Source organism: Atractosteus spatula, chromosome 7, assembly GCF_055471065.1.
Source record: "Atractosteus spatula isolate fAtrSpa1 chromosome 7, fAtrSpa1.hap1, whole genome shotgun sequence".
Taxonomy (NCBI): domain Eukaryota; kingdom Metazoa; phylum Chordata; class Actinopteri; order Semionotiformes; family Lepisosteidae; genus Atractosteus; species Atractosteus spatula.
The window spans coordinates 27,271,693-27,299,396 of NC_142712.1; the positions used below are offsets into that span (position 1 = coordinate 27,271,693).

General features: G+C 39.9%; 1 protein-coding gene across 1 annotated transcript in view; it reads right to left on the bottom strand.

Annotated features, from left to right (window-relative positions):
* Positions 1 to 2,838: 2,838 nt before the first annotated feature.
* The window catches only part of LOC148830751 (fatty acyl-CoA hydrolase precursor, medium chain-like), a 93,422-nt gene continuing 68,556 nt past the window's right edge, over positions 2,839 to 27,704 (bottom strand). The window contains exons 14-16 of the mRNA XM_088919968.1: positions 4,788 to 4,927; positions 3,663 to 3,833; positions 2,839 to 3,048 (exon numbers count right to left, since the gene is read on the bottom strand). Coding sequence (XP_088776094.1) covers positions 2,839 to 3,048; positions 3,663 to 3,833; positions 4,788 to 4,927 — 521 coding nt within the window. The remainder of the gene's footprint in view (positions 3,049 to 3,662; positions 3,834 to 4,787; positions 4,928 to 27,704) is intronic.

A 27,704-nucleotide genomic window follows, 5' to 3' on the forward strand; every position in this document is an offset into this window, starting at 1 on the left:
GCCAATGACGTACTGCGGTATAACGCGCTAAACTGTAGATAATTTTGCGTGGTACGGGGTTTTACCGTGCAATTTGAATGGCTGCATCTATATGTATACATATTATGTATTGATATTATATGACTATTCAGGCAAGCAATAGGTTAGCAGTATAGATGGTATTTTATCATACATCCTTTTTCCTATTCTGCTTATCTGCACAAAACAAAAAGCAATGGTCTTATTAGGTGCATCATATCTGTGTTTAATACCGTGCTGGGCAACCGATTGTTTTATTTTTTCACAGCAAATCTATGATTAACACAGGAAAGCGCTAACATGTTAGTACACAATTAATTTTTTATAATTAAAATAGGATTTATTTATACATATGCAACAGATACAGCTGACATATAGTACCTTAAGGATTCAGAATCAGAATCTGTTATACAAGGAATATACAAGATATACAAGGATTTCTTTTGGTGCAGGTGTCGACAAATTCCAATGAGATAAAAGTAACAAGAAAGAAATCTACAGATAAAGAGAAATTCACTGCACCACCTGGGAGTTTTGCAGAATAGTGTAGTCCTACATCATATAAAAATAAAAAGGAGTCAGGCAGTACCTTTAATCAAACTGCAACATTTGTCATGGTGCAGCACATTACACCTCAAGCATTCTGAGTGGCTGTATCAGTATGTTAAAACAGAAAAAGCAATAATGATATCATTGTTATACAGTATTATGACATATATCAGTTGTAGTTATGGTAGCAATGTTTTAACAACATCCTTAAGTCTGGTTAGGCCCTGGCTCCCCTGTGAATTTCCAATCCATGAATTAAATGAAATGGATAGAAAATGGATGGATATTTCTTTTTATATAATAATCAGATTTGTTTATTACTGTACAGTTTGAGCTGGCAGTCTAACAACCTCAAAAATATATGATTTAACCTGTTCACAATTTCTGACTGACGGACCGAGACTTTGAGTAATAGACTAAGTTCTCATGTTTCCTGTGTGTTGGGGTTACAGGTCTCCCTGCACTTTGGAGAGAACATCAGCCTCCTCGTTGCAGTGTTACTGGGTATGAGCACTGGCACAAAATTGGAAAGAAATGTTTCAAGTATTTTGGAAAAATCGAGTCTTTTCTGCAGGCTGAGGTAAACCACCTTCTGTCAATAAAACAGTTGAATAAAACATATCCTGTGAGTACAGTATTGTTATAACTTGTTTTAACTTGTCTGAATCTTGTTTAACATGGATGAAATACTGGTAATTCGATTTTGATATTTAAATATAAAGTTTAACTTTAGAAACTAAATATAATTACTGAACAGTCAATTGATAGAAACCTGTTCATTGCTTTTGTCTATTTTGATTTTATAAGAGGCTTTAATTAACAATAACTTCCAAAATGTAAATTAAAAAATGAGTCACTGACTTATTGTCACGCCCCACATTCTCCCTCGGAAACGGCGTTGCATTCCCAAACCCACTGTTTCACAATCTCATTCCTAATTGAACCCATCACATTCCCACATGCACCAGATTCCACAAATTCTCACTCCCAAACCAATTATCCAACCACATCCCTTTCCTTTCAGTATTTAAGGTTCCCTCTCACACCAACCCTTGCTCACTATTGAGAAGCCTCTTGTAGTATTCTCCTGTGCGTGCGTGCGTGCGTGCGTGCGTGCGTGCGTGCGTGCGTGCGTGCGTGCGTGCGTGCGTGCCTTTTGACTGATCTCCCGTTACTAACTCTTTGCTCCCACCTTTTGACCACGCCTTTTGGATTTCTCTCGTTACCGGACCCTTTGCCTCCCTTTTTCGACAAAGCCTCTGGATCTCGTCTTTTGGATTGTCCCTTTGCTACTCTGCGTTCTGTGGGATTCACGGTTATGCACAAGGATCCTCCTATTCGACCAATAGGTTCCTTGACAGAATAGTGACCCATATTAAAATGGATCCAAGAACACTCCTGGCACCTGGACCTGCTAACTACGGCAGTCCAGCAACTAGCTGACCACGTTGCACTTCCACTGCCCCCCCAACCTGCAGCTCCCGTCCCTGTACCCCCGCTTCAAACACAAATTAATCTTCTACCCCCTCCCCTCCTAGAAAAATTTGATGGCGACTCCAAGTGTTAGGGCTTTCTGACTCAATGTTGGATGGCTTTCCACATCTGCCCTGACTGCTTCCCCACCAATAGAGAGAAAATTGCTTTTATGGTATCTTACCTCACTGGACAAGCTCTGGATTGGGCTGCACATCTCTTCTCTTGTAGCTACAATCAGTCTTTGGGCAATTGCACTCTCACCACCTTATTGCTGCACGTCTCACTTCCCTCACTCAAGGATCTCACTCTTTTCAGGACTACTCTTCAGAATTCCGTTTTCTGGCTGCTCAACTCGCTTGGGATCACGATGCCCTGATTCACCAGTTCTGCCTTGGATTATCTGATGAACTCAAGGATCACATGGTGCACCTGCCCCTGGACTTCCCATCACTTGAAGCCTTCATTTCTCGAGTATTTGAACTAGAGATCAGGCTTCAACAGCAGTCCGACAATCAAACCCCTCCCACATCCTCCCAACTGCCTTCCTTCTATAGACTGACTTCTGAGGAGAGAGATTGCCGACTTCGCGAGGGGCGCCATCTTTACTGCGATTCCCCTGATCACCTCTGAGCCTCCTGCCCCAGTCGCCCTTCCCGCTCCTATCCACTCACTGCTATGGCCAGTGTCACTTCTTCCTCTCCCGGGTCCGGACTCTTTCTCCCAGCCACCCTTTCATTGACTACAGGACAGATCTCTCTCTCTGCTTTTGTTGATTCAGGCTCTGAAGAGAACTTCCTAGACTGTGGATTCGCTTTGTCCTGGAACATTCCCCGGTTGCCGGTCACCCCTCCCATTTGGCTCCTCACTCTTGATGGCTCCCCTCTCTCCCCTGGTCTGGTGAAGTGGCAGACTCCTCCCCTCACTCTTTGCATCGGTCCCACCCACCAGGAAATCATTCAGTTCCTTCTCATCCAATCCCCTTCTCACCCACTGGTTCTTGGTTTCCTTTGATTACAGACGCACAACCCACACATTTCCTGGTCACAAAGGGAACTCACAGCCTGGGGATCCCACTGCCTTTCGCATTGTCAGCTCCCTCGGAAAGTTTCCATCTCCTGTATTTCTCAAGATAACCTCTCCAAAATTCCTTTCCACTTCTCAGATCTACACCTAGCCTTCAGTAAACAGAAGGCTTTATCCCTCCCTCCTCATCGCCCGTCTGATTGTCCCATAGACCTACAGTAATTCCAGGGATTCTTCCCCCTAAGGGCCATGTCTATTCACTCTCCCACGATGAAACTCAGGCAATGGAGGACTATATTCAGGAATCCTTGGAATCTGGTTTCATCCACCCCTCTTCCTCACCCACCTGCGCCGGTTTCTTCTTTGTTAAAAAGAAAGACGGCTCTCTCAGACCCTGCATTGATTATCGCACTCTGAACAATATAACTATTAAGAACAGTTATCCCCTTCCTCTGATTTCATCGGCTTTGGAATCATTCCGGGGTGCCACTATTTTTTCTAAATTGGATCTCCGTGGTGCTTATAATCTGATCCACATTCGGGAGGGTGATGAATGGAAGACTGCATTCATTACTACCCACGGTCATTATGAATACCAAGTAATGCTGTTTGGACTGGTTAATGCTCCTGCTGTCTTTCAGGGGTTCATGAATGACATCTTTAGGGATGTCTTGCACAAATATGTTCTGGTATACCTGGATAATATTCTGATTTTCTCCCGCAGTCTCCAGGAGCATGTCTCTCATGTGCGTGAAGTGCTTCACCGACTGATACAGAACAAACTACGCCAAACTGGAAAAGTGTACTTTCCATGTTTCCAGAATACACTTCCTTGGTTACATCCTCTTTCCCCTGGGCATTGAAATTGACCCTGCCAAAACTGACTCCATTCAGAACTGGCCGACTCCCCAGAATTTAAAACAAATTCAACGGTTCCTGGGGTTTGCCAATTTTTACCACCGTTTTATAAGGAATTTCAGCTCTGTCGTCTCCCCTATTACTGCCCTGACCCGAAAGAGTACCGATCAAGGTAAATGGAACCCTGAGGCAGACCAGGCTTTCCTTCATCTCAAGAGACTGTTCACTACAGCTCCCCTCCTCCGTAACCCAGACCCTAACCTTACATTCGTTCTGGAAGTGGATGCCTCAGCAAACGGAGTCGGCGCCGTCTTATCTCAAAGTCATGGAGAGAAGGGTATCCTCCATCCCTGCGCCTTTTTCTCCAAAAAGTTGTCTCAGGCCGAGACCAATTATGATGTTGGAGAATGAGAACTCCTGGCTATCAAACTCGCCCTGTAGGAATGGAGATACTGGTTGGAAGGGGCCCTACACCCTTTTACCATTCTTATGAATCATTAAAATCTCTCCTACTTAGACTGCCAAATGCTTGAATCCACGCCAGGCTCGCTGGTTGCTTTTCTTTTCTAGGTTCCATTTCTTCATTACCGGTATCCAAGAATGTAAAGGCTGATGCCCTATCTCGCCTCCATGACCCTCCTGGCTTTTTGGACCCTCCTGAACCTAATATACCCCCTGAGAGAATTCTGGCTGCTATTAGATGGGACTTGGAAAACCAGATCAGACGTGCCCTTCACAACCAAACTGTCCCCCCCCCCCCAATGTCCTCCAGACAGACTCTTTGTTCCAGATGCCATACGCTCTACTGTTCTTCATTGGGGTCATGATTCACTTTTTGCAGGTCACCCCAGTGTCAAACGTACCTTGGAATTCATCTCGAGACATTTCTGGTGGCCTTCTATGAGGATTGATGTCGCTGGGTACGTGCAGGCGTGTTCCATCTGTGCCATGTCCAAATCCTCTCGTCTCAAGAAGCCCGGTCTACACCAACCACTCCCGATCCCTAGAAGACCATGGTCCCACATCTCAGTGGATTTTCTGACAAATCTTCCCGAGAGTCAAGGGAAGACTACCATCATGGTCGTGGTTGATAGGTTCTCGAAGTTGGCTCATTTCATTCCTCTTCCTGCTCTTCCATCTGCTCAAGACATGGCCAACCTCTTTATTCTTCACGTCTTCAGATTTCATGGCATTCCTACAGATATTGTATCAGATCAGGGACCCCAATTAATTTCAAGATTTTGGAGAGCCTTTTGCAAAGCTCTTGGGACTTGCACATCTCTTACATCCGGCTATCATCCTGAATCCAATGGACTGACAGAAAGAACGAACCAGGACCTTCTTACTTACCTTCGAGCTTACGTCTCCGCTTCTCCAGATGACTGGGTCTCTCTCCTCCCTTGGGCTGAATACACCCATAACTCTCTCTCTTCCTCCACCACCAGGATGTCCCCCTTCTATTGCTCCCTAGTGTACCAACCCTCTCTTCTCCCGGACTCTATCCCTGACTCGGATATTCCCTGCCTCCAGACACGCCTCACTTTCCTTAGGAGAATTTGGAGACACGCGAGGTCCTCACTTCTAAAGACCTCCTTGCAACAGAAGACCACCGCAGACCATCACTGACGACCTGTGCCCAGATTGCGACGAGGACAATTAGTCTGGCTGTCTACTAGGAACTTACCCCTTAGACAGCCTTCACATAAATTGGGACCCCGCTATATTGGACCTTTCCGCATCCTCTCCCAGCTCACCCCCGTAACCTATAACTTGCCCTTCCTCCAAATCTCAAGGTGCACCCCTCCTTCCATGTCTCTCTCCTGAAACCCTACCACAGATCCCCTCTCTCCGGGTCTCGACCACCTCCACGACTTATCGACGGCCTTCCTTCCTCCACGGTCAATAAGATCTTGGATACTCGATGGCTCTGGGGCCGCTGGCAACTTCTAGTCGACTGGGAGGGCTACGGCCCAGAGGAACGTTCCTGGGTCTATGAGGGAGATATTTTGGATCACAGCCTCATTGAGGACTTTTTTCATAAATGCTCCATGGGGTCGTCAGGAGCCGACCCTAAAGGGGGGGGTACTGTCACGCCCCACACTTTCCCTCGCAAACGGCGTTGCATTCCCAAACCCACTGTTTCACAATCTCATTCCTAATTGAACCCATCACATTCCCACATGCACCAAGTTCCACAAATTCTCACTCCCAAACCAATTATCCTTTCAGTATTTAAGGTTCCCTCTCACACCAACCCATACTAAGAGGCTTCTCTCTTACTAAGAGGCTTTCTCTCACCAACCCTTACTATTGAGAAGCCTCTTGTAGTATTCTCCTGTACGCGTTTTCAAGCCTTTTGACTGATCTCCCGTTACTAACTCTTTGCTCCCGCCTTTTGACCAAGCCTTTTGGATATCTCTCGTTACCGGACCCTTTGCCTTTTCGACCAAGCCTCTGGATCTCGTCTTTTGGATTGTCTGTTTGCTACTCTGCATTCTGTGGGATTCACGGTTAGGCACAAGGATCCTCCTATTCGACCAATAGGTTCCTTGACACTTATAAGGAATGAAATATCAAATTGGGGTGATGTAATAAACAGGAGTGCCATCTGATTTTGACACTCTCATAAAGAGTTGTATATAATCACTGTGTGTAGAATTACAAATAACTTGTTCTACATATTAATAATGTATAACTAAATCATAATTCTACATACATTATGTAATTATGTAGAACTACTTATAATTATAAGGAGTAAGGAGTATACAAGGAGTAAACTGTTTAAATTTAAACCTAGATCACTAACCAGAATCAGATATATCCATGCAATTAAATTTAAAGTGTTTCTGAATAGTTGATTGCATGACTGTACATTAGACATTAGAAAACAAAATGAGTAAACTTGAAGAACTAAACTTTTAGAAGGACTTTGGTATTTCTGTTTATTTTTAAATGGCCTAAGAAAGGGAAGTAATAATAAAAACAGAGAAATGCCACTCATTCTAATGCTCACTTAGTACTTTAACTGCTTCTCAATCTATACTAAATTTGTTTTGTTTGGTCAATTTAAGCCAAATTGTGTTGCTCAGTGACCCAATCCCTGAATCACAATGTTTTTTGAATGATATCACTGTGCTGTTTCAAGTTTATGCTATGTGACAGCCCACTGTGCATGACATAGTGGGATCTTAAAATAGGAGGATCCAGGACAACAGACACACCAAACAGCCATAAGATGCAGAACACTAGTGCAGTTTATTTGTAAATGCAGGGAAAAACAACACAAACCAAACACTAAAACAAAACTAAAGTTCATTTTCAAAACTTCCCTTTCTTACATAAATCTCAAAATCTCAAAACTGAAAACTCAACTCATGGTAGGTTCTTCCTGCCTCTATTTTTTTTCTCATCTGATCAATTGTCTTCTTCACCTGTCAGGTGACAGTGCAGCAGCCCATTCTCTTAGAGGTTTCTGGGGTATGTGGTCCAGACAAAGCATGTGCATATTTTATGTAACATTGTGGTTTTAATTCTAGTTAGAATGCAGAGGTTTGGTGAAGGATGGACATCTAGCCTCCATTCATTCCAGCAGAGAGAACACAGGATCTTTCACCTGATTATGCACGAAAATTCCAGCTCTGCTCGAACATGGATTGGAGGATTTCGCTTCCCAGGGGTACAGTAGTTGTTTATTATTTCCTTTTATTTGGGACCTTTGCTGTGTGATAATTAAAGGGATATTCACATCAGACATGATGCACATGATGCCTCATTGTGTCTTGCTCTGTATTCCTGCAAGCCTCTTCACACCGAGTGTAGCAAATAAATAACTACACTGTTATAACCACATGGAGCAAAGAGTTGATAAAAAAGTACACATTACAAAATACTGCACCTTTTCTGCAGTTAATTTTTTTTAGAGGCAATAGTGTATTGCTTTTTTAAAAAAAACATTTTAACACAGGACATTTTGGATTTACCTGTCAGTTTTTTTATTTGGACAATTACTCCCATGCTTAAAACTTTTTGGGTATGTTTTATTTTGTTTGGATTTGTGTATACAGATGCAGCCACTATGAACACCTGGTAATACTCATTAACACGTTACAGGTGCTACAGCACAGTACTGTGTACTTAGCTGTGGTTCACTGGCCATAGACAATCAAAAGGTGGCACTTGTGGTGCATTAGATGTTAATCAGTTTATATACTTTATAAAACGCAATCATTTTTACAGTTTTTTAATGAAAACTTGCAGTCGATACTGTTGTAAAAAAGTTGTAATACTTTTTAAAATCGACTTAATAGCTAACATTAATATGGAATCACATTAAAGAAATTGAGATTTTGGTAGCTTAAAATAAAAATAACCAAAGTATAATATTGCCTCTGAATGTCATTAACAATATTATTTTTTGAATAGTAAATGCTAAGGAATAATATACATATATAGCAGGTAATAATAATGTGGTGTCGCCGGGGGAAAAGCAGGCATAAGAGGGATGTTACTCACACCACACTGATCTCCTCCGTTCTTTGCCCGTACGTTTCTCAATTCCGGTCCGTAATCCGTTTCCAGTTTCCTTAAACAATCCAAAATCCAAACTCCGTATGTCCACACCAATCTGTATCGTAACCAAGTCAAAGTCCGTAGTCCGTAGTCCGTTCTTCCTTATTCCTTATTCCTTATTCCTTATTCCTTATTCCTTATTCCTATCAAGCACAATCCTATTCCTCTCCTTCCTCCAAAACACATTCACCTTATCGGCTTCCGTGCCAGCTCACCGCTTCTGGGGATTTTATATTCTGTTTCCTGATGTCGTTCAGCTGTGTCTCCTTGTTTCACTGCATAGGCCTTTTCCAACAGCGGGTCAGCTGATTATCCTTGGCGGCCATCTTGCCCAGGTCTATATAGAGTATTTTCAGTGTTTCGTTCCGGAAATACCGGTTATAATAGTAAATTATAATAGTAAAAGCTAATAATAGAAAATAAGGTACACAATAGTATTCCACATTTATCATAAACATTTTCTACATCAACATCATCGCTCACTTGCTGTTATTATTTTAGAAAAGTGTTGACTTGCTCCTTTAACTTCATCTGTTGTAATTGGAAATGAAATGCAAATCAGAGTTATGCATTGGTGCCACAGTGGTAGAATTCTGCACTGTCCTGTCACGCAATAGGGTCTGAGTTTGAACCTAGTCAAAACCCAAGTTATCTTTGTAACAAATTGTCCCTTGGGCATAATAAAGACTTCCTCTAATAATAAAATATTATGCTAACCTTTTCACATTTCTGTTAATTTTATTTATCATAGTATGCAAAATTATTATTATTAATTATATAAAATATTATTAAAAATGTTTGTTTCATTCTTGGTTTCTTGTGTTAACTTACTTTTAAAAAACAACATTTGTAAGGCCACTATACTTTTATATAATTAAAATATTGTTCTCTAATTAATATGTATATTATATAGACATTTATATACAGTATGACCTGAAGCAGTCATTGTTTTCTATTTTGACACATTTTTCCCATTGATTTTTTCATATATATCCATGTTGGAGAATAGTTAATTAATTAATGATAACCATTTTTTAACCACTGGTTTCTAGTCTATAATTTTTTCACCAACATGACTGCAAGCATTCTGAGTCAGGACTTAAACGTTTTTCCAAGATGCTAGGCCAAGAGAGAGTCAGTAAAGTACAGAATTCTTTACAAACATTCTCTCTGAATCAGAAGAAATGTTTTAGAACCCACTGTTTCACCTGATCATCAAACTTAGACAGTTGGACTCTTCCTTTTTGTCAACATCCAGAATATCCGAGCATATTTTGAATAGATTTATAGCTGGAATGAACCAGCAAGTTCCATTTTGTCTACCTTGAGGACTCAGGAAGACAAACTGCACTGACTATTTTTAAAGACCGAAGGCTGCAAGTCTCTAACTTTGGCAGTGCTGCCATTCACCAGAGCAAGCTGCTAAGCAAAGCAAAGCTCTTTCTCTCTCTCCTCTTTTTGCATCAAGATGTTCCCAGTACAGAAAAGGCTACAAGTCTGATAACAAAATAATCCGCCAAGCTCTGTCTTACTAGTGTAAAGTTTAACTCATTAAGATCATGTGGTCAACAGATTTTTTTAGTAAAAACGTATTCATGTTATAATTCTCTGAACTATTATTCCAGAAGTATCACTGATGTTTAGTTCACAATAGTAAGTGCATATTTATTTGTGTCTGAGAATGTAAATGTAATTTAATTAAAATATGACTGGTTCATTATGTTTGGTTCCTAAATATCACCAAGTTCTCAAGCAATTTACTGTTACAATTTCTGATTGTTACAGTAAATTAAAATCTCCATCACCATATTATAACTGATTAACTGATCAGTTTTATAGGCTCTGTGAGGTGCTCAGTTGTATATTATATAAATGATTCAGTGGTGTTTGGTGTGCTGACTATGTAGGCTAATGTGATCTTAAACCATTTCCCATGAAACTGGATGAGTACCTTTCCAGTCTCTCTTCACACAATGGCAAACTGAATTAGCATCTAGAATTATCTTTAAATACATTTAAAGATATCTTTAAAAGATTCAAAGACACAAATTATATCAATTTATTTGACAATGTCTTTAATATTTAAATATATACACAAGTATTTACAGATCGCAATAGATTTTTAAAAATATAACACTAATAAATTATAATGAATTTGAGATACGTCTAAATGATCATTTGGCTTCTCATACCTTTCTTCTCTTAGGAAGAAAAGACCTTTCTGTGGACTGATGGGAGTACTTGGGATTATGCAAACTGGGTACCTGGGGAACCTAACAAATGGGGAGGAAAAGAAGACTGCACTGAGCTAAACTGGTCTGGTGAGACCAATTCTCTCTAATAATCTGTGTGTTTGGCTACCTGTGGTTGAATCTAAGTCCAAGTTCCTTGTATATGTGCTAAACTAATCTATGTTATATGTTAGCTTTGACAGTAGCAATATCACCCTGTACCTTGCAATTGGCAACCCACTGAAGCTAAGCAGATGTGAGCCTGGTCAGTCCCTCAGGTCAGATCCAGAGGTCTGGTCAGACCTCCTGGGAAAAACTAAGGTTGCTGCTGGAAGAGATATTAGGGGCTAGTATGGAACATTGCAGTCTGTATGGATCCTAATGCCTCACTAAAGTAACGGGGACACCATACTGAAATAAAACTGAGGTCCTGACTCTCTGTGGTCATTAAAAACCCAGGGTGTATCTATGAATTGGCTTTGTCACTCTGTTCTGCTTCCCACTGTTAGCTGATATGTAGTGAGCTCCTTGTGCCCTATGGCTGGCGTCGCATCATCTAGGTGGATGCTGCACATTTCTGGTGGTGAAGGGGAGGCCCTTTACCTGTAAAGCCTTTTGAGTGGAATGTCCAGAAAAGTGCTATATAAATCTTATTATTATTTATCAGTATTATTTTGTCTGTTTCTCACTGACTGTGCTTATCCCTCAAATGATCAATTCTCTATTAACTTGTCTGCAGAAATGTTTGATTTGTCTGTTTTTCTGTGTTTGTCTGTGGGGCTTTAAATCCATGGGAGTTTGTCTTTTCTGCCTGCCTCTGTGTTTATGTATTGTATAATAAAGTTCTCCCATGGTTTAAATTTGAGGCATTATTTATGTCTCTCTGCACTATATTGTAACGGAGTAATGTGCAGATGGAGGAATTCACAGAGTGATTCATCAAATGTTACATTGATAAACTGTTTCTCAAATTGCAGGACACACTAAGTGGAATGATCACGTCTGCACTGAGCAGAAGCCCTATATTTGCCAGTTCCATATTCAACAGCTGGAGAATGAGGGAGCCAGCAGCACACTGTAGCTCACTGTATAGGGCCAGGTGACAAAGAAAGCCATAATGTCTAGTTTTATAGTCTCTCCTCTTCTCTCCACCCTCACACATCCATATATGTGAAGTGACAATTTTTGAAGCTTGTACAACTTAAAGATTTTAAAGATTTCCTTAAATATGAAAGTACTGTGAATTGAACATTACACATTGGCTAAATTAATAATGCATTTAATCATCTGACTTTCAATTTAATTTATCAATTTGTGGTATAGATTATGTACATAAGTTATAATATAATTATTAATTCATTCTCTTGGTGCTGTGATGTACACAGAATACCAAGTACTCTCTGATAATGGAGTGATCACTTCTGTTATGAACCTCATATAAAATGGGGTTTCTGGGCACTGTCACCTTGTGCTATGAGAGGAACCAGCTTGAAGGGAAATAGAGGGATAGAGAAGCTGATACGCTGTAAACTGTGTTCTTAAATGGCTCCTAAACCTGACCTCCAGACCTTGTTTTTCTGCTTTTTTCAGCCTTTAGCAAAGCATTGCTATATAGTTTCCAGCCTTCCTACAGAAAGCTATTTTTTTAAGATTTGGAATTGAAATTTACATTAACATTTAATTGGGAATCAATTTTTTTTATTTACACAGCTTCACATTGCTGCAGATGTACCACATGGTGAAAAAGAGGATGTGTGCACAAACACTCTGAGCTATATTCTGTTTGAAATACTGCAAGTTGCTTTTTATGTAAGAAACCACAGAGATGTAGAAGCTCATAGATTCACAGAAGGTCCTAGTATTGTTGAAGATGAAGAACCAATTCAGAATGAGAATACAAATAAAATCTATGTTGAAATGCGTTCATAACCATGAAAAAGAGACATCTCTTTAAACAAAAGGTGATGGGAGGGAGGAACAGCCTACCCACCCATGTTGCTGCCCTGAATTCTTATAAGAAACACTTGGACATATTTCTTACATCAATTAGATATCAACTAACAAATGGGATACTGGTTCAAAAAGTTACAAATGAAATCCTATTCTTATGTTCTTCATTTATATCTCTTATCAGCCTAAACAAACATGGTGGTTTTCAATTTTGGGCCACATCACTGGAAATCCCAGTTATAGTGACTGAGAGACACAGCCCAACTTCAAATATGCAACACCTGGACTAGTTTAAACTCTGAAAATGTGCTGCTACTAGTCAAAGCAACTTAAGAGCCATAGTTAAGCCTATGATTACATATATGACCATGGCAAGAGTATAGTAAAAGGGCAGATTAAAATAACCTGAGTGGCAATGGAAACCATAGAGAAACAAGATTTGCACATTATTATTATTATAACATGTAAAAACTTTGCGCAATTTTCAGATATAAAGACGTAATGCATTGGTCTTATATTCATATCTGTAAGAGCCTAAGTTCTCCTGAGGTACAGCCCCAACATTATCAAGAAATTTAATTTATCTTGACTGTAATTTGGCTTGTGTAATTTAGCACAACCACCAGAACAGTGCAAAGTGCAAACAGTGCAATTGGGAGAGCCTTGTAAGTAAGCAGTATTATTGTAATTTATAATGTGTTTGCAAATCTTGCAATGCAAATAAAGCACTTTTGAGTATTTAAATTGATGTCTTGTAGTTAAATGACATTCTTTGAGTTTGTTGTGTTTCAACCTATTCACTCTGAAATTTTCCATTTGATTCGGTTACATCCCAATAACCTTCAATATCCTTTCTACTACCGGAATCCGATCTGCAGGCTATTTTCTCACCACTTGAAGTCTGTCTTAAAAATTCAAAACCATATTGTGACAGATTCATGTGACAGAAAGTGAAAGATTGGTAAAGTAATTATAAAGCTTAAATCTTTGGGTAGCTTTCTTCATAACCACAATAAAAACTAAATTAAGAGAATTTAATTTTGAAATACTGTAAGACAGTAGAGAGTGAACTGTTTGTTTGGGGATGGGTTTGTCTTGATGGGACTCAGAACTGTGTTTTTTTTACAATAAACAGTTTCCATTGCTTTATTGTAACCAAAAAAGAAGTAACTCTATTTTATCTCATTAGAGCTCTAATGTAACCTGTTGTTGTTGTTCTAGCTGCAGACACTCTTACCTGCTTACCAATATACTATAATAATCTGCTTACCAATTTACTATACCTCCAACAATGAATAATAAAAAATAACAGTATAATTACATTTCAAAAAGAACACATGGGTCATGTTCCTACTACTTGTCCTGGTTAATATAATTGCCTTTAATCATAACCTGGAATCATAACATAGAATAAACCCAACTCCACCAACTCCAAAAGAGTCAGTCAAAAATAAAAATATGAAAGTAAAAAATAATATCCTAAAAAACAACTTATGAAAAACAACTAAAAACTAATAAAAATGGCGAAAGAAATTGCAACCAAGCAATTCCAATGTAAACAACTACTTAAAAATTGCATGAAATAATGTTTAAGCATTACAAAAATTAAAAGCATGAATGAAATTCACACATTGATCAATGATCAATAATAATAAGTATCCAAATGAACAACAATAAAGGCAAATAAGTTAGAAAAGTCCTTTTTCCACTAAGGAGCATGCAGTAAGCAATAGAGGATACATGGTTTTTATTTGGTTATAAATCCAAAAGAAAATTATAGTAAATTGGTTGAAGATGATACAGTCTTATACAGGGCATACCTCTTACAGGATCTCATAATCTATCAACATTTCTCTTTTTAAAATAAGAACCTGCTACAATGCTCTAGCTAATGACCAACATTTTAAAGAAAAGACTTAATAGTAAAGTGTTCACTAAATTTGGCAACTCTTGTTCACTGTGTCAGAGAATCAGTAAAATATTAGTAAAATGTTATGACCACTATTCTGCAGTGTCTCTTGGCCTGTGGTTGCCCTGTGAAGCCGTCACATTCACACTAGGGTTCATGGTTTTCCAGGGCTTGCTGCTGTTCAGCGCTCTTTACAGACTACCCTTGCCCATCTCCACTAAAACAGCCTGTGCTTCTGAAGCTGCTCCATTACACTGCCTGCGCTGCAGCTTCAGTTCAAGTCTGCACTCTGCTCCACACTCCAGTCTGCATGGTGGCTTCTGGCACTCTGGACTCTTATCCTCTGGCCTCCACTCCCCCAGCAGTTCCATCACACTAAAGGACTCTGGCTTCATTGTCCAGGGCTCTTTCCAGGGACCCCTGGGTTCGTTCTGTGCATTCATCCTTCTTTAAGCCTAGTTCTGAGGAGAGTCCTGCACCAAAGTCTTCTCTCCAACTGCCCACATTCCTGATGTCTTTCTGGCTTCTCTCTGGGGCAACGTTTTTTTCTCCAGACCTTTAGGACTCTTTTTTCCTTTTATCACTTCCCAGGGAGCCAGGTACCATGTTTCCACTCCAATGCTTTGTGAATATCACCCCATTAGGCTAAGCTCTCTGAGGATTCCTTTGTTCTTAGGCTCTTACTAGGACTATTCCCTGCAGCTGTGCAGGGGCTCTGGGAGATGAAAGGGGACTAAGGATGGGTTCCTTGTCAACCATTCCTAACAGACGTCTCCTCCATTTGATCCAAAGTGCACCTGGGTATCTGATTCCATTAGCACCCAGGTGCTTCTGTTGGAGTGAGGTATCTTGGAGATGAGCTGGTCTGACAGCACACGCCTGGCCTGGTCTTGGAGAAGACCTCCATTAGGGCCTGCACTTTGAGACCCTCCTCTTAGAGAATCCTTCATAGAGGAGCACAGCTGTCATCCTTGTCTGTTCAGTGCGTCGGCCTTCAGGTTTGCTGGCCTGCATCCCTGGGGACTCAACAGGGCTGCCCCCCAAGACTCGTGTGGTCCCCTCCTTTTTCCAGGGAGCTTGGCATTAGTTTCTTTCTCGTAGACAAAACTCTATGATTCTGATCGATGGACTGATTTGGGCAGTTTGAACAAGGACCGGCACTGTGCTTTGCCAGCCTTTCTCTTTTTTTTGCCAGGGGTACAGTAAACAAGTCTCTCTTAAGACTGTTGCACCTTAATTGTTCTTTGTTTTCCTGACTGGCAGGGGCAATCCTTGCTCCACCAGCCAGCTCTTTATTTTTTTTTCCTTTTCCAATGCCTCTGAGGGCTGGCCCTTTGCCATGTCAGCCTTTTTTTATCCTGGTATGCGGATAGCTGGCTTCTCTTTAGACTGTCATGTCTTTGCTCTTCTCTTTTTCATTACTGGGCTGGGCTATTGACCCCCCCATCCAGTAGTTTATTAATCAATTATTATGTTATCCCTCCTCATTTCACTCCACTTTAGGGGGTTTCCTCCACTCTCCAAACCCTTGCACTTGAGTTCTGACTCATCATCATCCACATAACATATATACATAATAAATAAACTTTAACATAAAATAGATTATGGGCTATGCAGTAATATTAGCCAAGGAGTGCTAACATTCCTATTGTTATTGTCCATCTTTATTGAACCAATGGCTACTGCTAGTTACCAAAATGAAATAATAAAAAATATTTCAAAATATTATAAAGTCAGTCTATATCCAGATGAACAAATAAAGGTTTATTCTATGCTGAACAGAGAAGAAAGGAAACTCCACAGCTTCATAGCCAAAACATTGTGTTTCCTTTCTTCTCTTTTCAGCATGGAATAAACCTTTACTTGTTCCTTTGCAGCCTATGCATGCTGATGCAGCTACCTACTTGAACTACATCCAGATAGTATATTATTTTCTAACTCTACTCTAATCTCAATTCAGAGGCATATGGATAGCTTTATAATCATCTTGTTAACTGGCTGTGTTAGATCTCGGAGGTTAGAAATTTGGGGTCTGGGATATGATGAGATAGGAAATGTCCAAACGATGTGTATTGTCTCCCTTACTCATCTTTGTCCTATATACAAACGATTGCAAGACCTTTACTCAAGACACATAATCAAATTTGCAGATGACTCTGTTATTGTTAGTAGTTCAGGTGGGTAGCTGCGTCAGCATGCGTAGGCTGCAAAGGAACAAGTAATAGGTTTATTCCTGCTGAAAAAAAGAAGAGAGAAAACACAATGTTTCGGCTGTGGAGCCTTCGCTCCACGGCCGAAACGTTGTGTTTTCTCTCTTCTTTTTTTCAGCATGTAATAAACCTATTACTTGTTCCTCTGTTATTGTTAGCCTGCTGCAAGCAAATGAGTGGAGTCACGGACCACCTTGCCACCTGGTGTGAAAAAAACTTCCTCAAGTTAAATGTGTCCAAGACCAAAGACATGATAATTGACTTCAGAAAAAACACCCACCACTCCCACCCTAAGCTACATTGGGGGAGATTCAGTGGAGCTAGTAGAACAATACAAGTTCTTGGGGTCTGTTCTGGACTCCAAGCTAAATTTCAAAGCTAATACTGACCTGATCCTCAAAAAAGGACAACAGGGTCTTTTTTCTTAAAGAAGCTTAAGTATTTTAAGATCAATGATTCATTGTTGATTTTGTTCTATTGGTCCCTCCTAGAATCTGTTCTAACTTTTACCCTGATCTGCTGGATTGGCAACCTGAATTTGAGAGGCAAGAACAAACTAGGCAGTCTTGTGAAAATATGTCAGAAGGTCATTGGTGCTGATCTTCCAGCCCTCTTCTCCATCTATCATACACGCAATCCTTCACACCCCCTTGTTTAATAATTTCCAGTTACTCCCATCACAATGTAGATACCAACTCCCCAGCTCCAAACCAACAGATTTCATTCATACCTGTAGCCATATCATTACTTAACACTGACTATCTATGCAAATATGTACTGTATGTATACTGTTACTCCTGTCGTTTTCGTCTGTCCATCTATACACCAACACTGGTACTGTAAAACTTGCCCCCCCAGGGGATAATAAAGACTCTCTCTATCAAAGTCTTTTATGCATCTAAGTAACTTATGGTGGTTATTTTGACATGCTTGTTCTAAATATATAAAGTTTATATACTTCACAAAAACCTATAATGTTTTATCCTTTTCTAAGAATACATAATGTGAACATTTCACTTGCTGTTATGATTTTAAAAAACATTATAGTACTGATTTAAGTGAACAAAAGGTGGAATAAACATCAAGGCATTGGGAGTAGCAGAGAGAAAAGTGGTTGTAGAGTGGGAGAAATTGTTATTGAGAGCTGCTGCAAAAGAAAGTAAAAAAAAAACAACTTGGGTAACTGCTGGTTGTGTTAAGGACATTTGACCAGCGAACTTGAGAAACTAAAAGCTTGGGGTACATAGGAGATGAATAGATTAAGTAGAGGAGGGGGCTGAAGAAACAGGACTTTGCCCAAGCAATGTTGGACACTGGGGGACAGAAGGGGAAGATTTTGTAGAATGCCTGCTGACTGAATCAAATATGGGACGCCGGGGCTCCTCCAAGATTTTCCTGGTTCAGATGCGTTACTGCACAGTGCCTGTTTCTGCCACACCAGATTCAGGGATCTCAACCCAACTCCCTTTCAATTGCCCCTTTGTTCCACATTGTCCTCCCTGCTGATCATAATTTACCCTTTTCCTCTTTGGCCGAAAAAAGTTTTTGTTTAAATATTTACTACTACCACTAAGATCTGTTTACACCTGCTTACTGCAGCGTTCCTCCTACTCTTTGCAGTCTAGACCCCATGGCTCCCAGTGCCAGTGATAGCTGGGTGTGGACCTGACACTCTATTGACATCCATTTTCAGGGCTAGTTCATTCAGCAGGCATGGAATCATGTGCAGAATAACCTAGGGATGAAGCTGACTAAGAGTGAAAAACAAGGTACTTCCGGGCTGAGACTGGAACATCCATTGCAAAATGGAAAATAAAAGTACCAGAGAAGCAGGTAGGAAAATGAGGAGTTGTAGCTTGGCCCATGCAAAAGATGAATGTAAGGAAGAGAAGGAATTTACATGTAGTATTTAACATTTTGTAATATGAGAAAAAGATGTGTTTTACTTGTTTACTGTTGTAAATCCAACTGAGTGATCCTAACAACTGTACAGTTTGTTCTCTAATTCAAGAAGCTGTTTAATATTTTTCTGTTGCTATCTGCTTTAACTGAGTTTCCATAAATTGAGTTAAGATCAAATTATTTGCTCTTTAATTTTCTATTCCAGCTGAGTGTACTGCCCTAGAGGTTTTTTAAATTATTTTTAATATTTTATATTATTTAAATATACCTATTTGAAAGTACTTCACTTCAGTACTCATAGGTGTGTAATACTTGAGGTACATCTGGAAAAGAGAAACAATTTGAATGTAGAGATATGTACTTGAGTCTGTAGTCTGCATAAAACTAATTAATTGTTATAGTATACCATGAAACACTAAAAAATATATCTTTGAGAACTACTTAGCTCTTGTTACAGTAGTTTATGCACTTGCTTAAATAATCGAATTCTGTTTGCTGTATTCCATATTTTGCTTTGCTTAATAAATTGCTTTGGCTTGACTTCACTCCACTTTGCAGAAAGCATTATTTGCTTACAGTTGTGGTGACCCAGTCATGATTCTTTGAGGGGAAATTGTTGGTGATGGAGAGTTAGATCCTATTGGTTCTGTTAGGGTAAGATCCGTTATGTTTCTTTTTTTCCTGACTGGGGGTGTATTCCTAAGATTCTCAACAGGTCTGAAGTCCTCGTTACAAGCGGAGTGCCCCCTTTCTCAAGTGTAGTTCCCCCTTTGCGATTTTCAGAGTATAAACATGAACAGTGGGTCTTTCCCATGTAAAAGTACAAAGTACTCCTCATAGACGAGATCTTGAAGCCGTTGTTAAGAGAAGCCAAGTCCGGTAACCAGGAAGTTCTTATACGTGAGGAGATTGCCAAGAAGCAGGAAGTTTGGCCCAAGAAGTGAAACCCAGTACTGAGCAATAAGACTACAGTGATTCAGCCTTATGTATGGTAGGTAGGTAGGGGTTTGGTAATGGACAGGAAATGCGATTGGTTAATTGTGTCTGGATGCTTTGCGTTTTCCAATAATGACCGAGGCTGAGGCTTGAGGCTTGCAAATGGGATGCCCTCTGGTGATGTGGGGTCAAACTCATAACATTACCTCCCCCCCTTTCAGGGGCGGCTCCTGACGCCTTTGTGGGACGATCGGTAAAATTACGATGGAAATTGTTAATAAGCGTTTGGTCCAAAATATCATCCTCCAGAACCCAAGATCGTTCTTCCAGTCCGTAACCCTCCCAGTCTACAAGACATTGTAGTGTACTGCGATACCAACGGGTGTCCAGAATCTTATTTACTGTATAAGCAGGAAGTCCATCGATAACCCAGGGTAGAGGTGGTTGAGGGTGAGGTTTAGATAAGGAGGTTCTATGGAAAGGCTTAAGAAGTGAGACATGGAATGTAGGGTGTATCCTAAGAAAAAGGGGTATGGCCAGATGATTATGTAACCGGCACAACCTGGGAAAGGATGCGAAATGGCCCGATATAGCGTGGTCCCAGTTTGTGCAAAGGTTGCCTAAGGGGAAGGTTTTGGATTGACAATCAGACATACCGTCTGCGATGAAAATGTGGTACTTTGCGATGGTGAAGACTGGCCACCCTCTTTGGACTTTGGAGAGTGATTTTTGCTCTTTTCCACAGCTCATGAAGGTTAATGATATAATAATTGACGGAAGGCACTTGAGAATCTGGGGGAGAAACAGGGGTTAGTGATGGCTGATAACCTAAAGCACACTGGAATGGAGATATATTCGTAGAGGATGTTGATAAAGAGTTGTGAGCATACTCCGCCCAAGGAAGTAACGCTACCCAGTCATCTTGAGTAGAAGAAACATAGGCCCGTAGAAAGGATTGTAATTCTTGATTGATGCGCTCCACCAGACCGTTGGCTTGTGCGTGGTAAGTAGAAGTTAATGATACTGAAGCCCCCAGGGATTTACAGAAAGCCTTGCAGAATCTGGAAATGAATTGGGGTCCATGTCCTCTGGCCCGGGCCCTTCTGGTGAGCATTGAAATAGGAGCCGCCACTGAACTGAAATTGTGGATGAATCTTCAATAAAAGTTGGCAAAGCCTAGGAAACGTTGTATTTGTTTTAGATTCCTTGGAGAGATCCAGTCTTTAATTATGGAGATTTTACTAGAATCCATTTCAACACCCTGTGGGGAAAGAACATAACCTAAAAACTGTATCTTAGAGATGTGAAATGTACACTTTTCCAGTTTGGAATAGTTTGTTCTGTATTAGCCATGAAAGGACTTCCCTTACATGAATGACGTGATCCTGTAAGTTATTGGAGTAAATTAAAATGTTGTCCGAATAAACCAAAACAAATCTTTGTGTGATATCCCGGAATATATCATTCATAAAAGCTTGGAAGACCATCGGAGCATTTACAAGGGCGAAATGCATTACCAGGTACTTGTAGTGACTGTGGGTGGTCATGAAGGCAATTTCCACTCATGGATATGAATAAGGTTATATGCCCCCTGAAGGTCCAGTTTCATGAACATATTCGCGCTGCACACAGATTGCAAGGCTGCTGGTATTAGGGGCAAAGGATAGTGATTCTTAATAGGTATGTCTTTTAAACTCCAGTAATCGATGCAGGGTTGAAGACTCCCATCTTTCTTTTCTGCAAAGAAAAATCCCACACAAGGTGGGGACGTAGGGACAAATAATTCCAGCCCTCCTGGATATATTTTTCTAGTGTCTTCGATTCAGTACATGAAAGGGGGTACAAACGCCCCTTAGGTGGTAAAGTGTCGGGTAAAAGATCTATAGCACAATCATAAGGACGATGAGGAGGGAGCGACAATGCCTTTTGTTCACTAAATACCTCTGCCAAATCCATATATTGGGGGAGTATTTCAAGGGATTCGTTATGTGGCAGGTTAGTAAGTGCTAGCTTGATTGGGCGTCAGCAACACAAAGAATGGCACTGAAGTCCCCAAGCAAGAAGATCATTCTGAGTCCAAGAAATGTGAGGGTCATGTTTGCGCAGCCATGGATAACCTAACAACAAAGTATAAGACGGTATTTCTAAAAGAAAAAACTGTATGTCTTCCATGTGGCTGGTGCCAATGTGGAGAGAGAGGGATATAGTTTGCCAATGTATAAAACCAGGAGATACGGGGGAGCCATCTAATATTTGGACCCGAAGAGGTGAATTAACCGATAGCAGGGGTATGTTCAAAGCTCGGGCAATACAAGAATCTAGAAAGTTCCTGGCTGCTCCTGAATCTAAAAATAAGGAGAGATAGATGAGAATTCCACCAGGATAGAGTGGCAGAAAGAAAAAGTCGGGTAGGAGGTTTAGGCGGGGATGTCCTTAAACTCACCATTGATCTATTTCTAGTATGAGGATGCTGCTGGGGTTGCTGTTTAGCTGGACAGGTAGCCCGGTAGTGTCCATGTATAAGTAAAGGCAGCGTTCCTCTCATCAGCATTTCTCCTTTTTCTTGGGTGATAGACGAGCATGGGCGATCTCAATTGGTTGTACAACGGAAAAATTACTAATGGGTACTGGACGTGGGGATTTAGAAAGACATTTTTGTGATCTTTTGACTCTTCTTTCATGGATCCTGTTGTCTAAATCAACTATTTGGTCAACTGCCTCCTCCAGCGTCTTTCCCTTAAAGGGTAGGATCATAAAATTATCCTTAATTTCTTAGAATGAAATTCTATGGCATAATCCAGCACTGTCTGCTTGCCTTGATGAAGCGAAGAGAGTTGGGGAGCAGCGTGCTGTTCTGAGGATGGATGATAAAATACAGCCTTTAGTAATTCCTGAAATAGATTGAAGTCAGAGATCTCAGGCACCCCTGGTATGGGTCTTGCATTCGTAAGTGTGTACAACAGGGTCTTAAGTTTAGTCACATGTGCTATTCTCCTAGGATATATACATGATTGATTGGAGATGCAGGCAACCCCCCCAAAAAACCATCTGATCCACATGCTCCATCCATGCATTTTCTATCCAATACAGGGTCACGTTGACTTTGTGATCTGCATTCCCAGATGCTCATAACAACTCACTCTGTACAGAAGCCAGCAGTAGAGTGGTTAATGTGTTGCAAAAAAAGTTTAACTTTAGATAGAAAGATACTTTAGATAATTTAAGTAGAAACTTTAGATCTTTTCAGTATTGGATTTAGAAGTGTGCACAATATCAAATATCACAAAAGAAGAAAAAACATCACCAATTTAGCAGTAGGACAATCATTAAAATAAGATACTATTCCATCCTCATTGTTTCAGTTCTGGGTGTTAAGCATAGTAAATCTGTGCATCCAGAAAATAAGTTATTTAAGTCTTGTTAATACATTTTGTGTACAAAAATAACATCTATATCTCCAAAGTCACACGAAATATGAAATTTGAAACTTTATTTGAAGAAATTTCATTCACATGTGGGAAGTTACAGTACTACTTCTATTTCTGAGTAGGTTTGGTGATATTTTCAGTACTTTGACTAAAATCACCAATGAATTGGATAAAGTATTATAAGTGGTGGTTTCATTATTAAATAATTAAAAAAAAACACAATTATTAACACTTTTTATTCTTTTCTCAATCTTGTGTAAAATATTTCCTTTAGGTTGGAAGTCACTATGCATGATGTCGGCATTTCTCAGGCCTCTTTTCTCGCTTTATTGTGTTACATTTTTTCTTTCAGTCAAAAAATGAAATAAGACTTGACTCCCCGGTCTTGTCCCAAGCATCAAAATGTATGAAAAGTTTTCAACATCATACACAATGCTGATTTTGACTTGCTTTTTAATTCACTAGTGTAGGTATCCTCTCACGAGGCACCAGTAATGTAGGGGTTGTGCTTAACTGGGACAATTATTAATTGTAGCAGTAAGTCACAAAATTATTCTTTTGGTGGTATTAGAATCCAGCCTTGCGGGATAACTCAAACAACGCACACACACGGGTACTAATACAGGAAATACATTTATTAATACATAAAATGTGCATATAAACATAACAGATCTTATCGTGAGGGTTAGCAGAATACAAAAGGTATATATTCAATCACGAAGAGTTACGAATACCGAGAGGGACATACGTTCAGTATATCATTCATTTAGACCGTTTCGTAAATGAACTTGGTTACAACTTCTACACTAGATACTCAAAACAAGTACATCACTCACAGGAATTAAATTGATATCAACTGGTTGGGATAACAATTGAATTCTCGAGCGGTAATGCAGAATTTTGAATACTCATCCAATCTCTGGGGATTCATATCTCCTGCAGACACAAAGAAGCAGTGGCAAGCTTGCTGCTGTCCAATCGGCGCTCTCTGGCTTGGTGCCAGGCAGTGCGGTTGCGGCTTGCGACGTGGTGCTCTCTGAAGACCGACTAGTTAGTGTTGGCTGAAACTAGCAAAGTTTGTGCACAGGAGAAAAGTGACTGTGGGTCCCAGCAGGTCAGGAAGAAGACCGGTTTGTTCCTGATGAAGCGCTAGTTCTGAATAATGATTCAGCTGTCCACAGTTCCGACCTGTTCATGAGGCTTGCTGCTGGCTAACCTCGGGTGGATCCTTTGGTTACGCGCTGGCAACCTCCGTCCTCAACTCTTGGAACAAAGGAAAGTTCTGGCACTCGGACACACTGGCCATTACGTGGTGGTCTGGGCTGAGTCTGAGGATGTTCAGGAGGAGCCCTGAGGCTGAATGTCCAGCAGGCGTGCTGCAAGAATGTCCTGCTCTTGGGAACTGTTCTACAGGCGCTCTGTGTTGCCTGTTTTGCCTGGAGGAACTGCAGGTCGTTCATTGGTTGAAAGGTTCATGGGCATCAGAGACCCACGTGGGGTTAACCTGCCCTACCAGTTCCTGATTGGCTGATGATGAGTAACCATGCCCTCTGACCTTAGAGTTGTAAACCAACTTTGAATAACACTTGGAATCTCAGACTTTATGGTGCCAGAGATGAACATTTATTAAGGTTGCTGGAGAATCTCACCATTTGGGGAGCTGTTCCTTATCAGCACACTCTATCAGCTAAAAAAACACCTTAATTGTGAACCAAATGGAATGGCCTCTCTGTATCAAACACCACTGAGATGAAAGAGAGAGGGACTGGCAAGGGAGCAGCAAACTTAATTCCTGTATTTTAATAAGCCTTGTCGCTACACTAGTGTCTTCTAGAAAATAATAATAAATAATGTTACAGCTATAGGTGACTAGGAAGTGACTCTGATAGTTTAGATAAAGTGTGTTACACCTAGCAGGATAAACATTACCAGCTACAAAGCAGAAGGGATGTTTGCAGAAGTGTAGTGATCAAATACAATTGCAAAATTTAGCTTGGTTTACCTAGTTAATTAAGTTTTGGGTAAATGTTTGTCAAGGAGCAGTCCGGAAGCACACCATATAAGAACATATTAAAACCAAAAAAAGAGAGGAGAGAGGAGACTGCAGAAAGGAGAGAAAGGGAAGAGGAGAGAGGAGAGAAGGAAGATCAGACCACAAGAGAGGAGGCAGGAGGAGTTGAGACTTGAAGCTTGCACCAGACGAGAGCCCCTATTTAATAATCATCCAAACAAATTCTGATTGGAGCTAAGTATTTAAACATTGCTAGGGAACTTGGGTTTCCAGACTAACATTTTAAGCATTTTTAGAATAGGGAGATAGGCTCCTATTTATTTTGAGGCATTAGTGTTTGCAGAGAGACAGAGTTAACTGCAGGTTATATTACATTTATTAAGATGGGAGCTTGTCTCTTATTTTGGCCTCTGTAGGCATTATTTCAAGTCTTAGTAGCTGTCTTGGTTTTCCTATTTGATTAGGATGTTAGGCCTCTGAAATACCTTGTCTGTACATAGAGTAAATATAGTAACGTGTGTTGTATGTTTTGTTGTGTGTGGTGTAGTGTTTGTATGGTATATTGTATTGTTATTGTTAATAAACATTTGTTTAATCAAGTGTGTCTGAATTATTACTCTTCACCAAAGCTATGCCAGAGCATGAAGAATTCACCTGAATTATACCGCTTTGTTATATTCTGGAGAAATAACTTAAAAGTTGGGGGTTATGTTTATTTATTTTACTTATTGACTAAACTGATTGGTCAATTCCGGATATTAACAATTTTTAACCCCCATTTGCAACAATAATAATAAACTTTTATTTTATACAGTGCATTTAGTGGCTTCTGAAATATAATTTCTGTTGCGGAGAGATTGGAGTGCCTGAGTTTCTCCTTGGGTTCCTACACTAGTTTTGTCCCGGACCTCTACAAGTGATACATTGATGACTGTGTCAGTGTCGCCACATGCTCTAATGACCAGCTAGAGTACTTTCTGCATCACTTCACCAACTTCCACCCATCCCTCAAATATACAGTTAACATATCCTCTGCTACTCTTTTGTTTACGTTTCTAGACATAAACCTATCCATTAATCATCCCCAACTCTCTACTTCGGTCTCTTACAAACCCACTGATTCACACAGCTATCTTCTGTGCAGCTCATTTCACCCCAAACACACTAAAAACTCTCTCCCTTTTTCACAGGACGACGACTCTGCAGTGATGACGTCGATTTCCAGAACCAAGTACTCAAAATGCACTCTTTTTTCATCAACAGAGGATACCCCACAATGGTTATTAACAGGGCCCTCACCCAAGCCAAAAACAGCCTTCGGACTATCAACTCGATCAGGAACTCCCGGCCTAACAACCACATTCTTTTTGTGCTTCCCTACCATACTGGTGCACTTTGGATGCCATTGCTTCATCTAGGTGGATGCTACACATTGTGGTTGAGGAGAGTCCCCATTATCCCATTATACCCATTATAAGTGCTTTGAGTGGGGTATCTAGAATACTGCTATATACACATACAATTAAAAAAAAACAACTGCATCTAGATGAAGGCATTCAGCAAGAATGGCAGCAATTGCTGATGTATGGATATCTGTGGATATCACTTCATGGAATTATTTAATTTGATAAATTGAACTGACATTAATTTGCTTAAGTAATAATTATCCATCAGATTCCACTGTTTTTATTTGTTGAGACATTTATAGCATATTTCCTTCAAGTTTTAAACTGTAAATCTGCTGATGTATATACATGCTTAAGAACATGATGGTCAGGTAAATTATAACTCATAATTTAGTCTGTCACACCCCTCTGCCACTTTTCACAGTTCTCACTCTGCATGGGGTCCCAGCCTCCTTTGTCCACAAAGAGGTAGGAGGGAGATCAAATCAAACATATATATATATATCATCACTAATCTTAAATACAGATATTTGTAATTTATTGTCTTCTTAATACCACTTTGTTATTATAGATCAGAATTATATAAATATATTACCCATAGTGACTTTAATGGTTAGTATTTCAAAGCAAATATCCACAATTACAAACCTCAATTGCAATTTGGGTTTAAGGATTGTAAACTGTTTCTTTACTTCATTGACAGTATTCACGTTTAAGTCCTCATTCATTGTATTAGTTTATTGTTAATATTATTTAAATAATGTCAATATAGCGAGAACGAGTCTTTATTGCTTTGCATTGTCCAGGAATTGAGCTCATGACTTTACTACTGTACCAAAGTGTCGCTGTGTTTGGACAAACTACATTACAATGAAATTTAATTTACCATTACAACAATAATGACAACAAAATGTGTTACAACGAAAAAACTTTTCCAAAATAACCACAAGTGAATGAGTTAAAGAATTTGATGCAGATGTTTATGAAAAAAGTTGAATATGCTACCACTACCAACTATGTAAATATATAATATTTATATCCATAAACTGTTAATGATGTTCAGAAACACATTGTTATTTTCAGATACCAAAATTTCCCTTTAGTTACATAATTCCATATTAATATTGCATATTAAGTGTATTTAAAGAAGTACTACAAAATTTTAAACAAAGTTAATGATTTGACTAACATCTAACACAACAGAAATGTCACCTATCTACATTATCTT